The sequence below is a fragment of the Fundulus heteroclitus genome, chromosome 21, assembly GCF_011125445.2.
Source record: "Fundulus heteroclitus isolate FHET01 chromosome 21, MU-UCD_Fhet_4.1, whole genome shotgun sequence".
NCBI lineage: Eukaryota > Metazoa > Chordata > Actinopteri > Cyprinodontiformes > Fundulidae > Fundulus > Fundulus heteroclitus.
The window spans coordinates 39,581,886-39,600,703 of record NC_046381.1 but is presented as its reverse complement, the minus strand read 5'-3'; the positions used below and the strand labels follow the sequence as shown (position 1 = coordinate 39,600,703).

The window sequence follows — 18,818 nt, the reverse complement described above, 5'->3', positions numbered from 1 at the left end:
TTCATGATAAAACAGAAAAGTTACAGGTCTCTACCAGGGAGCACAGACAGAGGATCAGGGAGTGTTACGCAATAATCCAGGAGGGGACGCTGAAAACCAGGAGGTTAAATACTGAGGCAGGAGTGGGAGATGATAAAGGAAGCAGAGGAGCTAATCAGAGGAGATGTGGAACAGCTGAGTCAGAATAAAAGCAGGGAGGCTGAGGAGGGGAGACTGATTAACACAGAGGGAAATTAACTAAGAGAAATAGAAACTACTGACCAAGGGGGAAGACTAACACTGATCTAAGAGGAACAAAACAAAAGTAGAACACAAGAATAAACTAAGAATCTAAACTCAAAGGAATGAACTAATATGGAGACTCCTGTCTGGACAAATGAACTGAATACGGCAAAACTTATGAAACATAAATAAACAAGGAAGTGATCAAAACATAAAAGAAATCCAAACATCTAAGGATGGTAACACAAAGATGAAGCAAACATTTCTTAGATGTGTGAGAAAAACTGACTGCATCCTATAACACCTCCATAGGATCAGAGGTTAAAGCAGCAGCCAGGTTCTGCTGACCAGATGCCCTGATCACCTGCTCATCTTCAGAGGGAACAAATCTCCATCAGAAGGAGCAGATTGCTGCTGCTTCTCTGTGAAAACCAAAGCCAGGATGGAAGTTCTTCAGCCATATTCAACGCTTCATGTTTCTGCCTGGATGCGTTAACAGCACCAGTACTTTATAAACTCAGCAGAAAACAGCGGAGCTCTGCATGATAAATCTGAAATTAAATAGTTTATACAGCTCTAGAAATACGTTTTGGGACCAGAAGTGGTGCTGAGGAAGATCTAGGAATGGTTTAGAGAACCAGATAAGGAACAGTTTAAACACTGCCCCCTTTAAACCAGTGAGGCAGAACAAAGGTTGACGGTTAAAACCTCCAAAGCGTCCCAGACTTTGTTTACTTCACAGTTTGTTCTTCATCCTTTACCCTCTGGGGGGCATTTGCTTGTTCAGATTCTTCAGCCGTTCAATATTCCCATATATTAAATCACATTTACAGATAACGTTTCTTCCTTTTTAGCTTGCTATCCTGTTACTGCTCTTATTACTGTTCTAATAGTTTAAACTCCTGCCGTGTTTAGATGAAACGTTTGAATCTTGCCATACGGGTAAGTTTTGCCATGTGAATGAGAAGGACGTGACAGAGTGAATGTGTTGAGTGTTACAGGATGATGTTCACAGAGCGGGACAGACGCACGGCTCCCATGGGAAGCAGCGTGTCCCTTCAGCAGACTGCTGAGTGGACATCTGTCCCTTTGTGCCGCAGCCTGCTGACTGACTCTCACAGAGACACAAACACAGGATGATGGCATACGCAGCACCAGTCGCGCTGCTTTCAGTCTGTGTGTCAGTAAATCAGAGCGGTGACTCAGAGCCGTCGCTGCACCTTTGTTAGCGCCCCCCCCCCCCCCCCCCCGAGGGGCCGTGGGGGCGGCGGCAGCCAGAATTAACCCACATTACTCTGACAGGTGCTGTGAGCTGCGACCGGTCTGAGGAGGAAAAGTGGTGCAAATATCATTTTCAACAACAAGGCGTCCGTTATCTCCAGGATGTGACCTGAGCCAGAACCAGACTACTGGGGTTCTCAGAGTAAAACCTCTAACAGCCATAAATAAGTTAGGTTGTCTTCCTACGTTATGGTTCAGCTGCTGCATTTAGAAGCTAACTTAACGGCACTTAATCCAGACTCTTTGAGATTAAAGAATGAATATTAATCGCGGGTCACAGAGGAGGTTCTTTAATGAATGGCTTCCTGTATAGGCTCCTCCTTCTGCCACCCCCAGCCAATCAAAATACAGGAAATCAGTTATATTCCTGGGGAGATATAAACTGCTGAGGACCTAAAATTCTCTCCCTGTTCTAAACAACAAGCAGGAGGCGCCGACTTCCTGTTGACAGATAAGTTGAATCTTTTGATCTGGTCTTTGTGCCCCCCCCCCCCCCCCCATCCAATGCCACCCTGGGCAACCACCCACATGTTCCACACTGGAAACGTCCCAGTTTGGTATTTTAGGGTTAATTGTTATATTATGATCATTACTGTGCCAAAGGGTAAAAGCTAATTTAACTTATCAGTAATGAACAGAGGTGACCCCTGCTGGTGGGGATGGGTCCCTGAATTTGACACATTTATAGCTACCAACTGAATCCTGTCGGTACTACCGGGTACCGATTCATTTAAAATCAAACGGTACGATGTTACGGTACCTAAACGCATCACTGTGACACTGAGGGAGAGAAAGAGTGGCTGATTTTCCATGCTGGACATGAACGCAGCATCGCACACATAAGATGACGTCAGTAACCTGTGAACCAGTCAACAGAGCATGGCTGATAGAAAGCGCTGTAAAGTGTGGCTGCACTTTTCTAAACACGCTGCAGATTACCATCGCTGCCATAATGAGGTGAAGTTTAAGGCCAGCGGTGGGAATACTTCTAACCTGAGGAAGCACCTGGTCACTGCTGCCACTTTAGGCAATTTCTCCCTATATTTAGTGACTTTTCAGACCCATCCAGAGACCTTCTTTCTAAAAAGTGACAGGCGGAAAATTTACCGACTTTCTTCTGTTATCGGTGACTTCCTGTGAAATTAACTGTTCTGCAGTTTTTGTCTTTGAAGAGCCGAGCACTTCAGACAGACAGGCAGACAGGCAGGCCTAATGGGCTCTGTTCCCTCATTGAAAATGTTTCTCACCCTGATTTACAAAGTGGAATAAAATGTTTCTAATATTTTTTTCTTCTCTGAAACTGTTCCACTAAAACAATTTCCTGAAATATTATTGTTCCCACACAGCTTCAGACCTGTATTCACCTCATTCTCTGTGTGCCTCTGGAAACTGCTGTGTAGGTAAAACTTTGTTTTATTAATATATTCCCTTAATTATTTTTCAGGCAATGTATTAAATTTAATACATTATTTAATAAGGTTAATTTGTAGATACAAACAAGTATATATTTATATATAATAGTTTATATATTGAGAAATAAAAATGTTAACATTTGTTACTACATAAACCCACAAAAGTACCAAAAACAGGTACCATTAGGTACTGCTATCGTTTCCCAGGTACGGAATATCGGTACCGTATCGCTTCATGTGTGAAAGGTCCCCCCCCCCCCCACCTGCAGGTGAGAGCTGCTGTCTGCTGCGTGCTGCTTACCTGGCTCTGGAGCTCGCTCTGCTGTCTCAGTCTCAGGTTCTCTGGCGTGTCGGTGACGATGGTGAACGACGTCTTGGGGTAATGTCTGAGAAAAGAAAGAAACAAGTTGGTTTTTAAATCAAATGAGGAAAAGTTTGGAAAAAACAGGCCGAGAAAAGAAATAGTAAGAAGATGAAGATTCGTTTTCATCTTATAATCTCCCAGCGGCTGTTTGCCTGACTCGTCTGTTGATGGCAGCCGTTCCTAAAACTAATTTTCTGTTAACTTAAGAAATTACAACAGCAAGATGCAAAATGTCAGCGCTGCAACCCTGCTGACAGCGTAACCTTAAAGACTTAATGAGCCGCCGGAGTGGTGACATCAACAGAAACAAGGAGCCATTCAAAGCTCCTAAAACTAAAGAGCACCAGCAGCTGTCAGAGTGGGAACTGAGTCTGACCTTCAGACGGTGGAGGATGCTCCGATCAAACCTGTCGCCACGACATGATGCGCTCAACATGAGCTGGAAACACTCAAGAAGCTCAGAAAGGCTTTAAAAGGTGTCTGAGATGTTTATCTCTGTTGGTTTACATGACTCAGAGTTTTTAAAGAGACGCTTTATGTTCCTGTCTGAATTATTCTGGGATCATCCGTAACGAGCAGCTGGAGTTTGAGAACAGAACAACAAAGTGGCTCCATCATAAATCAGCTTTGCTGCTGGTTAAGAACCACGAGTTCAGATGAGACGATGTTCAAGGGCAATTAAACAATTAGAATATAGTAATTAAGCCAACCAAGTCTTTGAACTGTAGGAATCCAGGTAAAATGTCTTCTAGTTTACCTATGATCTCAATTTTAAATGCTTAAAAACAATTATCCTGAAATGACTGCTGCTGAAATAAAAATAATAATTAAATGATAGTTCTGATAAACACGAGCAGTCAGAGTTGTAAAATAGATGAAAAAAACTGTAAGATGAAACTTTTACCTCAAGTTTTAAACAGGCATGGAAACGTGTAAAGAAAGTCATTTAAAATAAAAAAGTTTTTTACCAAAATGTAGATTTTTTTTAGACTAAAGCAGTGAAAAAAATAAAGTGACGACTCGTTTCACACTTCTCTAAGTATCTTTTTCTCACTTCCACATCGGCTAGTTTCCCTTAAAGGTGTCGTGGTTGAGGTTCTGCAGACCGTGAAGGTCACGGCGCTGGTGAAACCGAAACAGAACAGAACATTAAAGGATCTTAGACATCCAGACCAGCAATGGTTTGATGGGTAGAAGGTTCTGGGTTTAATTTCAGCTACCCCTGTCACATGTTAATGTGCCCCTGGGCAAGGCACTTAACCCCAACAAGGAGAACAGGACACGGGTAGTGAACTGGGTATGGAGCAGTCTGATGGACCGGCTAGCAGAAGAATCCAGCCAGGACCAATGACACAGCAGGAGTTTAAATACACTGACGTGGAAAATAGAAACAGGAACCGGAAGAAATCAGAGGAAATGTGGAGCAGCTATGGCAGGATGGAGGCCAGGAAGCTGGGGGAGGGAGACTACTTCACACAAACAGAGATGAACTTAGACCCAGAGAAAGTATCAAACCAAGGGGATAATCTAACAGAGAGCTAATAGAAATAATCCCAAATCTATAGAGAACAGAACACTAAACACAAAAAAAAGAAACGACTGAGGCAACACTTCAGAGAACAAAAACAACAGAGAAACAGAGGAAACACAAGAGAAACCTGAAAACCTAAACAGCTGGAGAACGTTTTTGTTCCATATTAAGAAATGCATCTTTAAAATGTAACCTTGGTGTGCTGTTTCTGTATCTCACTAACAAAGTGAGATAAAATCCTAATACAGCTTTCATAAGTGTAGAAAATCGATTTGTATAAGAATAATGAGCAAATGTATTCTAATGGGTTAGAAGTAAAAGTTTGCAGGAGACGGTAAATACGCAGTATGAGCATAGCGTCCACTGAACAGGCTTTCTACTGTAACATCAGAGCAGGTTTGCAGCATTTGAAGCTGCTGTGATGATGGGCAGACTGGAAGCTGTGGAGCAGGTCCTCAGGCAGCATCCGCTCCATCTGAGCGAGTCGATTCACAGCCTGTAACTCATGAATCATCAATCCCAGCAGCTCCAACACTCCACTCAAGTATCCTTCAGTCCTGTTCCCCTCCCACATGTCAGCTCCCACTCTGCTCTCCCACACACACTGTAGCTCTGTTTCATACAGTTAGACCAATTTACCGTGTGGATGCTCCTACATTAAGCTTCAGCTGTTTTATTTGGTTTCTAATGTTTCTGTCAATGCTGTTTTGTAAAATGTACATTGGGTTTTATTTAGAGAAGCATTTAGTTTGTTCGGTTCTGTTGGAGTAAATCTCTTTTCATCCGTTCTTCCTTCTAGTTAATCCCACATTTTCCAGGTTCACACTTTGGGCTGAGAGCATCTAAAATCCTTCTGAACCTCAGCAGCGGCGTTGAATAAGGGTCATTCAGACTAAACAATTAGCTTTATTTAACAAATATGTTTGTTATCATAGCAGAGCTGCATAAAGAAGAATAAACAATATGAAGATCATACGGTAGCACGTTAATAAGTGAGAAATTGTGACTTCTGGGCCATCCAAGACCATATTGTCCACGTTTAGCGTATGCTCTGTTTGGTACTTGACCCATTTTGCTCCAGGGAAAAAGCACAAAACCAGGATTGTTGAAGGGTAGGATTAGATGCTGAGCAACAATAATTGGTGGATTTATTTTCCCCGCTCTGTTATGAATTCTGCCATATTTAAGACCTGCATGTTGTTGTTGTTTTCTACTTTATATAAAGGAGCTATAAGTAAGATATTTACTGTAAAATCAACCTAAATCATTCTCGTTTCTCACCCAGGATGGAATTAACATTCCCTATAAACAATCGGTCCTCTCCATCAACAATGTCTTAGTCACATTTTTCTCCTTTCAAACCCTAAAGGTATGTTCCAGTATTACTTCAGTCAGAGTGTAGCCCGTGTTTACTTCCTGGTTCCTGAGCCAATCACATGAGAGTACCCAGGGTTCCTGGCACAGAGCATTTGGTATTTTATTTTGGCTAAAGAGCAGCGGCCTGCTAACATGGAGCCAGTAAGAGTAAAGGACCAGAACTAGAACAGAATACATCATCATTTTCATGTCCTGTGGAAGCAAAAAGTTACAACAGCAACAAACCGTTTAAAAACAGCAGATTAGATTGTTGTGATTGGCTAGATGTTGTACCGATTTGAGCCACAAGATGTTAGTATTACAAACATGCAAAGCCCAACTTCTCAGTTGGGTTTGCATGTTTGGCCTTTGGTATCTTTTTACTGCCACCTATTGGACTGGAGGTGGAGTGCAGTTTTCTTCACAAATTCCCCGTATGGTATTAGGATGATTTAAATACATTTTCGACAGCATTTAAGACCAATGAAAACAGAAAGCACACAAATGACCCGCATAAAAAAAAACAACAGTAATTTAAGTCTCTAATGAGGTCTCTGAGGATAATGATCACAAACTGTTGTGAAGAATCTGTTATCAGTTCAGGTTTGATTAGTCTTTATATTACAGGATTTATAACTGACTAATTTAAAGGTAGCTACAATGCCAAAAATGCTGCAGAAATACTTCCTGTTTGTATTTTCATGAATATAAATATATTTTATCAATCTCCAGCTGTTGTTTGTTAAATCTCTATTCAGGGTAAAATGACTCTGTATTATGAATATGCAGTATATCACATTTGAACAGGATGTGATTAAATCCAGTTCAGCTTGTAGTGAAACGGGCCCTCAGTTAGCAGGTTCTGTGTTCATAAATCAGTCGCATGTCGTCACTGTGAGACACGTTCATCCAACCTGCTGCCATGTGAACCACTTAAACCTGATTACCTCTGTGTTTCTGTAACAAACCGGAGTCATTGGTCGGCTCCGTTAGGCTACAGGAGAACATCAGAACCAGCGCACTTCTTCCTTCAACATAAGAGTCTGACGTTCAGCTGCAGGGTGTCAGGCTGAAAGGAACCACCGTCACGTCTGGAACTAATCCAGCATCTAGAGACACGAGCTTCACACCAATCAGAAATGACTAATCACCAAAACGAGATTCTATTCATTTCTCTTTGGGATCATAAATCGGTTTATTACACCCACATTACACATGATTACTCACACCAAACATGTATGATGGCTGAACTCTAGCTTTCCTTAATAATGGGATATCATGTAAAATGGGATTTTAATGTCTAATAAAAACAATGCCTACTTGAAATAAATGTGAGTTTGTACTTTTGCACACTGACAGATGCAGAGCAGAGATGGGGATGAAAATGGTCTGGAAGGAGCAGACACATGTAGAAAGGCAGCAGAAGTTCAGAGTTTCCTAATCAGGTCCAAAGTCACCCGGCGACTCCTCAGGATCTGATCTGTTAGTGTCAATTCTGCTAAAACCAGAAACAGAACAACACAGCCATGGCTGGAGGTGTTTTTGTTTCTATGTTGGGCACCAGTAACCCGGACTGAGAGCATAATCAGAGGCGACAACAGTCTGCTGTGCTCTGCCACTCTTAACTCACTGTGGTGATCAGCAAGTGGGGAACAAAAGCAGCTTTTACACTTTTCTGCATGTGAAACTGGCTTCTAGCGACAGGAGAAGATGATTTTATTTGTCAGTTACATCCTTAAGTCAGAACAAAACTCCTTCAGAGATCAGTTTTATGTGTTGATCTGTCTTTAATGTGTTGCTTTGATAGTGAATGGCACAGATTCAGCTCTGAATTGATTAAAACCAGAAACATTTGGCTTCCTGCAGAGGCTTAATTTCTCTCTTTCATCCCAACAAAAACATAATCCTAACAGGACTCAGGATTTATCACGCTCCTGTAAAATGACTTGGTCCAGGTTGGAAACCTCAACAAGAGAACAAACCGACCGGCGCTTTACGTTTCACTTCACCTGCTCCCGTTGCTACGGACAACCACGTGGGCTTTGTTCGTTTGGTGCAACCCAATCGTTTCAGACAAAGACCAGCTCTGTGGGCTAATTCACAAACACATTCACTCTATGCAACTGTAGAAAACTGAACCAGCAGTTTCCAGCAGTTTGAAGGGACAGAAAGTCACTTATTAAACTGGGGTTCTGTGAGGTCAACCACTGTAGTCAGTATCTCATCTGCAATGGAAAATCACTATATATATATATATATATATATATATATATATATATATATATATATATATATATATATATATAAACAAAAGTTTGGCCCTGAAAGTCAACCTAGCAGGATTTCAATGTGATCAGGTGTTAAAATGATTATAGATGTTTTTCCTAAACCCCTGTAACATAGTTATTATACTTTTTAATTCAATTCAGTGTATTTATAAGCGCTAATTTGCAACACAAATCATTGCGAGGCACTTTAAAAAGTGAATTCTATTGAATCCTACAGACAGATTGGTGAGAAAGTTTCCTCTCTAAGGAAACCCAGCAGGTTGCATCAAGTCTCTCCAAGCAGCATTCACTCCTCCTGAAAGAGCGTAGAGCCACAGTGGACAGTCGTCTGCATTGTTGATGGCTTTGCAGCAATCCCTCATACTGAGCATGCATGAAGCGACAGTGGAGAGGAAAACTCCCCTTTAACAGGGAGGAGAACCTCCAGCAGAACCAGAACCAGGCTCAGTGTGAACGCTCATCTGCCATGACTGACTAGCGCATTGTAAAGAGAATGTTCCTGAATAATGTTAATACACTCGGAGAACTGTTGGTTCTTCTGCACTGGGTTGTGATGTTCTACTGAGGAGTGAACGGCTGTCATAAACTCAAACACTTTTAGGGAAAAACTAGGTTCTTTATTAAGAGATATGGTGGCATTTCTAATAAGATTGAAAGAAACAGTGCAGATTGTTCATGTTACAGTGTTTAACGTAATGTTGCAACTTTATGAATGCCAACGCCAAACTAAAGGCTGATGAAGCGGTGGAGCTACAGGAGAAAACATCTGAGAAGTCGTTGTTCCTGTGCAACATGGTGAACAGACTCATCCGTCAAACTAACATGATGCATCTACAACTTTATCTTAAAAGGCAGCTAGATTAGTAAAGATTAAACGATTAAAAGTCATTAAAAATGCTAGTTTTTCTAACTGTGTCCAGATCTGAGGCATAAAAACTAAACTCAATCAGCTAGAGGCGTGTTCAGGATGCAGAAGATGCAGGACAGACACCATCAGACACCTGACTGCTCACCAGTCCATCACAGAGACACGCGGGACAAGCCAGCATGCAAACAGCAGCAAACCTGAAATCCTCTGCCAACTTATTTCCAAATATTTCTAAGGAAATAACATTCCTTAAATGAGTTTATCCATTTTTTTTCCAGATATCACACAGAATCCAAACAATTATTAACAGAATGCTCAGTTTTAACGCATATCAAAATGATTTTTTTTATTTCTATTTTAAAACACCAACTGCGGTTAATATTGAGCTGAGCTGAAGTTTTTAATAATAAAATAAAGTTAATTAATCTGCAGATGTAATCCTGTGCTGGGAGGCTTTGAGTCAAAGCTCCCATAAAATGACCGACTAGAGTTGATTAAGAAAAGAGAGAAAACGCTTTCATTAAGCCGCCACCTTGACGCCGTCAGCAGGCGGCAGAGTTAAGGTGATTACGGGGAGGAAGTACGGCCTGAGAGGAGCTCGCCTGGAGAGCCCAGATAATGTTAGTGAAATCTGAAATAAGAACTAAAAGCAGGTGGAAACAGTGAAAAAAGCATTTGGAGAAGTAACAGTTTCCCTTTACTGTTGCAGCTGCTCCTTGATCAACGAAATGAGCTAATTATACCAACAGAGAGCAACACACACACACACACACACACACACACACACACACACACACACACACACACACACACACACACACACACACACACACACACACACTGTCCTTTAAACGACACTTCCTGCCTTTCTGCCAGGCTCGGTGAGGACCTCACATTTACAATGCTCCGCTGACGGGGATGCGGAGCAGTGGGTGTGTTGTACATCCACATTTAGATCCACCATTGTCTGCAACGTTGCTGTGGCATTTTCCAAACAACTCCAGTCTCCAGTCTGTGAGCAGCGCTGACGCACAGGACTCCAACGCCGCATTCAGGCCCAGAGTCAGGGTGTGAGGTCCGACTGGAGCCCGTCTCAACCCGAACAATGCTGCAACCTTTTTCTGCTCCATCAGCGCACTTAGTGACCTCATAGGCTGCCGTAGTTTATGGTCCTTTACCGCTGGTAACCTCCTTCAGAAGAATTTATTATTTAACAATGATTAAGGTTATTTTGTTGGATGTAAAAGGGTGATTTAGCATTTTATAATTAGCCAACCACTGATAAAGCAAATGGGTTATTTTTTCCACCATGATACTGTGGGAACTCTTCTCACTAAGTCATAGCGATTAATCTCATTTAGAGGTTTTACTTCAATCCTCTTCAGCTCAGTAAGTAAAGACAGCTCTGGTTAAAAATAAATGAACACTTTGTGTTAATTGAGGAATTTTGTATTAACTTAAACGTGGTTACTGCAATGCAACATCTCTAAAAACTCACTGTGAGCTGATTTTGACCCTTTTATAACCTACTTCCTATTACAGTTAAATCTTCAAAAAAACATTTTAACAAAGACCAAACTAGAATCATATTATATCGATTTTTGCATCTCATTTGAAATCAAAGATTGTAAAATTGGTGGAACTAAACAGAACATCAGCTGACTTATTTCAGGAAGCGGTATCAGATGGGATCTTCATCAGTCTTTGGCTAGGAGCACTGAATTTATAACACGCATGAAGCAAATAACCAACTCATACAAGATGGTCCAATAAATAGCATTCAATCAAATTGTTATGACATCTGAGATGATATGTGTTGTGAGTTGGCGCTATATAAATAAAATTGAAATAGAATTTATGAAAAACTTAAGTTCATTCGAGATCAACAGAAATCTGTTTCGTCTTTGGACCTGTTTCCACTGAGGGACATACTGTTATGGTATTGATATGCTATGTAAAGATATTTACAGGTCAAACTCCACCAGACTATATATTTAATGCACATCAGGGTTTTAAAAGGTTGGGCATGGGGGAAACGGCCAAGCTAGAACAGAAGAGGTGCCGAGGACTCGGCCCTGTGGTACGCCACACTGCAGATAAGCCAGTGAGGAGGTAGACTGTTAAAGTTGTGTAGATGTAATAAATTGAAGCCAAGCTGTTCTATCTTGGACTCTAAGTGGAGTCTGCAGTGCTAAACTGGTGCCAGTGCTGGCTTAACTCCATTTTCTTCTGTTTCCACAAAAGCACAGAGTCTGACACTGATACCAACAACCAATCAAAATGCTGTAGGCACCATATTGTGAACTCCTGAGTAATGTTAGCTTTTAATCTGAATAGTTCTAGATAAAACCAATAAAAAATCCAATATCAATAAAAGGTTGGGTTAATTGCAGGAGCGTCCAAGAACACCAAATGAGATAAAACATATTTCCTCTAGAGAAATTTAGAAAATTACTGATGAAGGTTTAAACACTCACTGGATGCTAGGTTCTCTCATTAATGGCTGCTCTGTGCCTGCTCTCCGGCTCAGTTACGCTATAGATAGTATCTGTTGTTATGTAGCAGAGTTCTAGCTTGTGACAGTGGAACCAGAAAACAGCTGGGTCTGCCACCAGTCTTTGTTCAACACTGGAGCCAAAAATATTCAGGACCGATAGCAAAAAAAAATTAATTTATGATGTATGAGAACACAAAAAAAACAAATTAAATTATGTGTCATAGTATTAACTGAATATCTGTCAGTCCTTTCTGGTTAGAAAGGACAAATAAAAGTAAAAAATGTGAAAATGTTTCATGCAGTGCTTCTGTTTGTTATTCGGCTCTTTATATAATGTTGAATAAAAGTCATTGTTTTGCTTAAAGAAGAAAAATAAGAAGGTTTTTGACCTAAATGAGAACAATCATATCTGTCACCTCAGGTAAAGCCAGAGGATGAGAGTCACTGACGGGTACCAGCATTAACAGCAGCACTGACGCATGGAGGAAACCCGGTTCTCATCATCACATGGTGAACTCTGACATACGTCAGCATGGCCGCTCCTCTGGTGAATCAGTGGAAGTGAGAGAGAAGAAGAGGCCGGGGACGGCAGCAGAGGGCGGGTCAGCATGTTTCTCTGGATGCTCTCCATCTTCCTGCTTAGGTGTTGATGAAGGCCTCAGTGTGGGCTCAGAACAAGGCTGGCTGCTTCACTCACCGCCCAGCAGTGAAGCAGTGAGAGGCACAAAAACAAGCTTCACATGGTGGAATAACACTAAAGAAGTCTGATGTTAGAGAACAAACTAAGAGGAACTGTAACAGTAAAGAGGGAATGAAAAATGGGGCTTCTTTTAAAAAACTGATGCATGACTCTATCATGATTGGCGATCAGTTCCAGGTTCATCTACAGGTGAATCTAAGCTCTAACGACTAGTAACTAGTTCATTCCTTGTTGTTTGGTTTCATAATTTAGTCTTAGATTCTGTTCTTTGTGCATTTGCATTTCTTTATTTTAGATCTATTATTCCTTCCTCGCAGAAGACAACTTCTGAAGGATCCACATTTGTGCTTTCAACACTTCTCTGCAGAAGACTTCCAGTCGTTTGTACGAACAACATTGATGAAGGGCGTCACCCTCGCAAGCTAAAACCAGCTGCCGTGCCGACTCTTTTTATCCATAAAGCGCCTAAACCTGGCTGCCTTGCGAGTGAAAGACGCTGACAGGCAACACCTGAAGCCTTTTAACTAACGAAGGTATGCCGGCGGTCCCAAATGTGAAATTATGGACCCGACACTGAAGACCGATCAGATCCTAAATGTTATCACACACAGAGAACTACTTGTTGGATCGCACAGTCCTACGAGCGGTACGTGTCATTAATAGTTTTTATCATCATCATCATCATCATCACAATTACATTGTCATCCATTTCAACGCGCTCCGGTTCAAACAGAAAAAGGTTTACATCACTCATTGCTATTTTGGCTGGATGGAGCTAGCGCTACAGAAACTTGTATACGTCATTTACCCAGAATGCATTGCAGTGTAAACAGCATGGTGATGTCCGCGTGACAATATTTTATACAAATTTATAAATACTAACCACCTTACAGTATTTTACTGTAGTGTTTTTACATCTAAAATAGATATTTCTCATACAAAGTCTATTTTTACATCTAATCATGGATCCTTTTCTGAACCAAAGGCGGCAAACGCAGTTCTAATGTTGGACTTTGTATGCAGGCTATGCCTCTTGGCCAAGTTACCTTTGAACAAGGATGCCAGTGCTGAGGGACTTACTGGTTAAATAAACTTAGACATGAAGACATTTTAATTTTTTCCCCAAACAGCAGTCCAAATGACCTCCTTTACAGATGGTGCTACACAAATGCATGCAGCTGGTTCCAACAGGCCCATAATCAGCTGAATAATGAGCAAAGATCTGTGCCCTCTGTAGTCTGAAGTTTGGGACACAATCAGTCCCTCTGCCTGTGGCGATGCTGCTGTGGGGCAGAAGAGTTGTCTCTGGTTCACTGAAAGGAAACCCAGTCAGCAAACTGAGGATTAGGTTTTATTAGGTAGGACAGAGAGGGGCGTTCAGTGGCCTTAACACTTTATCAGAACAGGGAGGAAGAGATGAAGATGAAGGAGGTTGGGCTTTATGTTAAAGGTACTCGGATCAAACATGGATGAAAAACACAATACAGCAAAAAATAATGAATATAAACAACCATAAAATTCAGAGTAGAATACAGGATGGAGGGAAATAACTCAAAACCTCCTGTTTTATACATCTTTACATAGAAGAGTTCTGTTTTTATATTGAATCAAATGTCTGTAGGTTTAGAGTGCAGTAATCACTTTATTCCCTGATTATAGCCAGAACAACTGATTCTGATTCTAAAGGGAATTAAGGGATGGAGGTTGAAGACAAAGAATATGGAGAGGAGTGTAAAGGCAAAGCAGAGCAGTCACAGGAAACAACGAAAGGTCAAAGGTGATGAGACGAAGAGAACGTTTGGAGGTGGAGAGCAAAGCCAACAGGGCAGAAAGGTGTGAGACTCTCTGCAGAACCTCTGCTGTCTGTCACTGGTTCTGACGCCCCAGAAGGTTTGATTTAAAGGAAGCTATCCGCTGCAGAGAAAACAGACGGAACCGGCCCGTTTGCACAGAACCAGAACCCTGAGCAGCGACCGCTCCTCTCTGTCTTCACTCATTCATGCAGAAAGCTCTCAGTTGGCCTTCAGAGGAAGCTCTGCTCATCCCTCTGTCCTCTCATCCTCTTTCTTTTCTCTCACGCTGCTGACTGACTCGCCTCGTCGCTCTCTGCTGCTCACATCCAGCTCGTTTCTGCCCCCCCATCCTAAAACTGTGGCAGCTTAGACGGAGGGTTACGTAAGTTTCCTGTCGTCATTTCTTCGTCCTTCAGATCGGTTTCTGTGTTTCTCACAGGCTGATTTATTCCTGCTCTGCTCTTTGATCATTTCTCCGTCTGGGAAACAGGGTCTCAGATAATGAGCTGTTACAGCTCCCAGCTCTCTGCCGAGACCCCATTCACAAGATACATTCCCTTCCAACAGTTCTTAAACGTATTTGACCAGGAAAACACTCCAGTGAAAGCGGTGAAGATGAGAAAAAGGCTTGCATTCAGATGAGGAAACTGTCTAAATGATTCAAAATGCAACATGAAGCGATCGAGAGCAAACTAGATAAGATCAGAACATTCTCTGCAACCTGCCACAGAAACACCATCAACCACTAAGTTAATTAAATATTAGATCTCTGTCAGAAAAATCCCTTTTAATTAATGACTTCATTATTGACAATAATCTTGATGTATTGTTTTTAACAGAAACATGGTTACATGAATCTAATGAAGAAGTTATACTGATGGAGTCGACTCCTCCAAACTACAATTTTCTTTTTGAGAGCAGACAGCAAAGGAAAGGTGGAGGAGTAGCAACATTGTTTAATGATTCACTAAAGTATAAAAAGGTGTTTTTGGGAAAATTTGACTCTTTTGAACATTTGGCTCTCCAGGTAAAGAGCCCGGTACGAACTATGTTCCTGAATGTTTACAGGCCTCCTAAGTCCACATCAAACTTTTTTAAGGATTTTAGTGACCTCTTGTCTGTGATATGTGTTGATTATGACTGTTTAATTATTGTGGGAGACTTCAACTTTCACGTTGACAACCCTGAAGACAGAAGTGCAAAAGAACTGTGTGACACACTTAGAAACTTTGGTTTAACACAGCATGTTAAACAGCCAACACACAAACAGGGACATATTTTAGACTTAATCATAACTAAAGGTCTAAAGATTTCACAGGTCAATGTAACTGATGTTGCCTTATCTGATCACTTTTCTGTTACCTTTGAAAGCATCATTTCCAGTGACTCATTTAGCCAAAGGGACATCGTAAGAAAACGCACCTTTAAGGACAATGCCACGGAAACTTTTATTCAAGCTTACTCTGCTACTTCAACCTTGGGCTGCAACTCAGTAGATGAGCTAGTCACGACCGCCAACAGGGGGGGACAAACGGATCAGTTGTCCCGGGCCCAGGACAGAGGGGGGCCCCAAAACTGACACTCTGATTGACCATTTTAATGGTCAGTCAGTGCGCTGACTGCAGCAGCTTCCGTCTGTGTCACGGCACTCTGCTGCTCCCCTTCCCCTCTAGTACATGGCTCAGCGGCGCCAGCCAATCAGAACACAGGCTCAGCCTGGCCTGCCCACTCAGCTCTCTCTCACAAAAATCCACGGTGCTGTTCAGACTTGGAGAGAGAGAAACCACAAGAGAGGAAAAACATGAAGAGGGAAAATAGCGCCGTTTGGCTTTATTTTAATACCATAAATGAAATCAAGCTTTATGTTTTTTAAAAAGCCGGTTAAATTCAGTGGAAAGACAACAAATTTATCTAAGCATGTGAAAAACCATGAGCAAGAAAACGTTGAGCAACAGAAACGGAGAGAAGAGACAAAACTTCTGTCATTGCCGCGACAGACCCACAGACTGACGTCACTGACTGAGGCGTTTCAGTCCTCCAGAGAACATCCAGGTAGATCAGAGTGTTCATCTTCAGCAGCAGTTCATGTTAATTCATGTTTCCTTAAAAACGTTTTACCTGCCATAGCGTCTGATTTGATTCGGATAATAAACTTGTCCCTTCTGTCAGGTGTTTTCCCCCAGTCTCTAAAAACAGGTCTTTCTTGGTCTTTCTTAAAGAGAAAGACCAACCTTAAACAGGGGAGGAGGCCTTAGGTTCCAACTCTCAAAAACGTACAATACAGCTATAGGATTAATTCCGGCCAATCATCACCTTAACTCCCACCCTCATTCGGGTGATCAAAACATTGTTCCTTTAAGCCAAGCCAATAACGACCCTAACAACTCCTCGTTACAGAGGAGTGGACCAGTTTCGGTCCAATCTGCTGGCTTAATGGCTTTAACGACCGCCCATTACTAAGGGGTGGACCAGTTTCTGTTGAATTTGCATGTTATCTAAGCCATTACAACCCTTTGTTGGGCAGTACTATAAAGCTTGTTACTCATCATTACTCCAGACTTTTTGAATTGAGAAAGCTTCCGGGAGAGGAAGCGAAACGTCTTCAACTACGGAAAACAAGTCCAGTTGCTTTGCTTTTTACTTTTTTTTGGAACTTCTTAACAACGACCAGCCGCTTTGATGTTTTCCAGTCAGGTTTCCTCTACACAGTACAGAGACCGCCCTTATCAAGGTGTTTAATGACGTCCATATAAATGCAGACTGTGGAAGAACCACCGTGCTGGTTCTGTTGGACTTCAGCTCCTCACTAAGACTAAGAACGTAGAGAACATGGACCCGGTTCTGAAGTCCTTCCACTAAGACTAAGAACATAGAGAACATGGACCCGGTTCTGAAGTTCTTCCACTGAGACTAAGAACGTAGAGAACATGAACCCGGTTCTGAAGTCCTCACTAAGACTAAGAACGTAGAGAACATGGACCCGGTTCTGAAGTCCTTCCACTAAGACTAAGAACGTAGAGAACATGGACCCGGTTCTGAAGTCCTCACTAAGACTAAGAACGTAGAGAACATGGACCCGGTTCTAAAGTCCTTCCATGGCTCCCTGGATCTCAGAGAATAGACTTTAAAATCCTTCTGTTAGTCTATAAATCCCTGAATTAGCACCTAAATACATCACAGACTTGTTATCAGGGCATCAACCCTCCAGACCACTCAGGTCTTCTGGCTCCAGCCTGCTCTGCAGAACCAGAACCAGACATGGAGAAGCAACATTTAGTTCCTATGCTCCACTGACCTGGAAAAAACTTCCAGAAAACTGTAAAAGTTCAGAAAGCCTGAGTTCCTTTAGATTGAGATTAAAAAAAACATTTATTTAGGATTTTAACTGTTCTAGTTAAATTGTTTTAGTGAAACATCATTAGTTCAACTTTGTAGTCCAAACGTTTTTAATGTTTGCTTTTAGTTTCTATTTTTCCATGTTCTATTGTATTTTGTTTCTACATATTATAATCCTACTTGCTTTTATTGTGGGGTGGGAACATCTGTTTTTCTGTTGTTCAATTTGCATGTTTTGCATCGCTGTCGATAACTGCATGTCGGAAAGAAGTTCCGCTTGCTTTAAATTTTCCTCACTGCTTTTCCAAAATAAAAAATCCCAAACTTACAAAGTTACTGAAAATGGATTATTCGGTAAATATTTTAGAACTCTCCGCTTTGCAGATTTCCAAGTTTTGTTTTGCTGCGGGTCAGTTTGTCGGCTTGTAATTTGGAGTAAATTGTAATGTCCCGTGAAATATAGATTTGAGCTTTCCACACCCCCACTGGTTGTTTAGGAGTTCTGTCTAAAAAAGAAATGTGCAGTTTGCTAAATGCTGCTGTGACTGATGTCCACTGTTAACCACTAGGGAGGATCTGTGATGCTGTGGGCCTGTTTTCCCTCTAAGGTGCATGGACCCTCGTTGCAGTTTGTGCCATCATGGACTCTTTAAATTACATGAATATTTTTTATATAAAAGCCTTGGGGCCTCTGCCAAAAAACATACATAATAACATATAAATGAACATAAAAACTGGTCATCATTTGGTCACAATGAGGCAAAACAAATGACTAATCAACAACTGTTGAATTTTTCCCCTCCATTAAATAAACATACTAAAATTAAAGCTTATATTTTACCAAATGTCAGTGTGAGATCATGCTGCTGCGTTAAAATAAGAATTTATTTCCTCGGCCTCCCCAGAGGAGCCAGTCAGTGCTGAGGGTGCAGTCGGTAGGACACCTGCCTGCCTGCCTGCATGGCTGGTTGGGCTGCTGGATGCAGAGAGAGACGAGTGATGGAGCTTTAAACTAAACAGAACCATGCAACAGAACCTTTGGATCAGCCAAGAGATGTTTAGTTTCATTTAGACTAAGAGAAGTGACCCTCCTCCTCCTCATCCTCCACTCTGAGGTGCGCAGCCTTGAACTCATACTGAACATGTTCTCCTCTTTGAGGCTCAGAGAAG

The 18,818-nt window shown here is 41.6% G+C and overlaps 1 protein-coding gene across 3 annotated transcripts in view; it reads right to left on the bottom strand.

Annotated features, from left to right (window-relative positions):
- nebl (nebulette) overlaps positions 1 to 18,818 on the bottom strand; it is a 123,534-nt gene that overhangs the window by 91,364 nt on the left and 13,352 nt on the right. For all 3 annotated transcript variants that reach the window (XM_036124929.1, XM_036124930.1, XM_012854915.3), the window contains exon 3: positions 3,217 to 3,301. In XM_036124929.1, the coding sequence (XP_035980822.1) occupies positions 3,217 to 3,301 (85 nt within the window). The remainder of the gene's footprint in view (positions 1 to 3,216; positions 3,302 to 18,818) is intronic.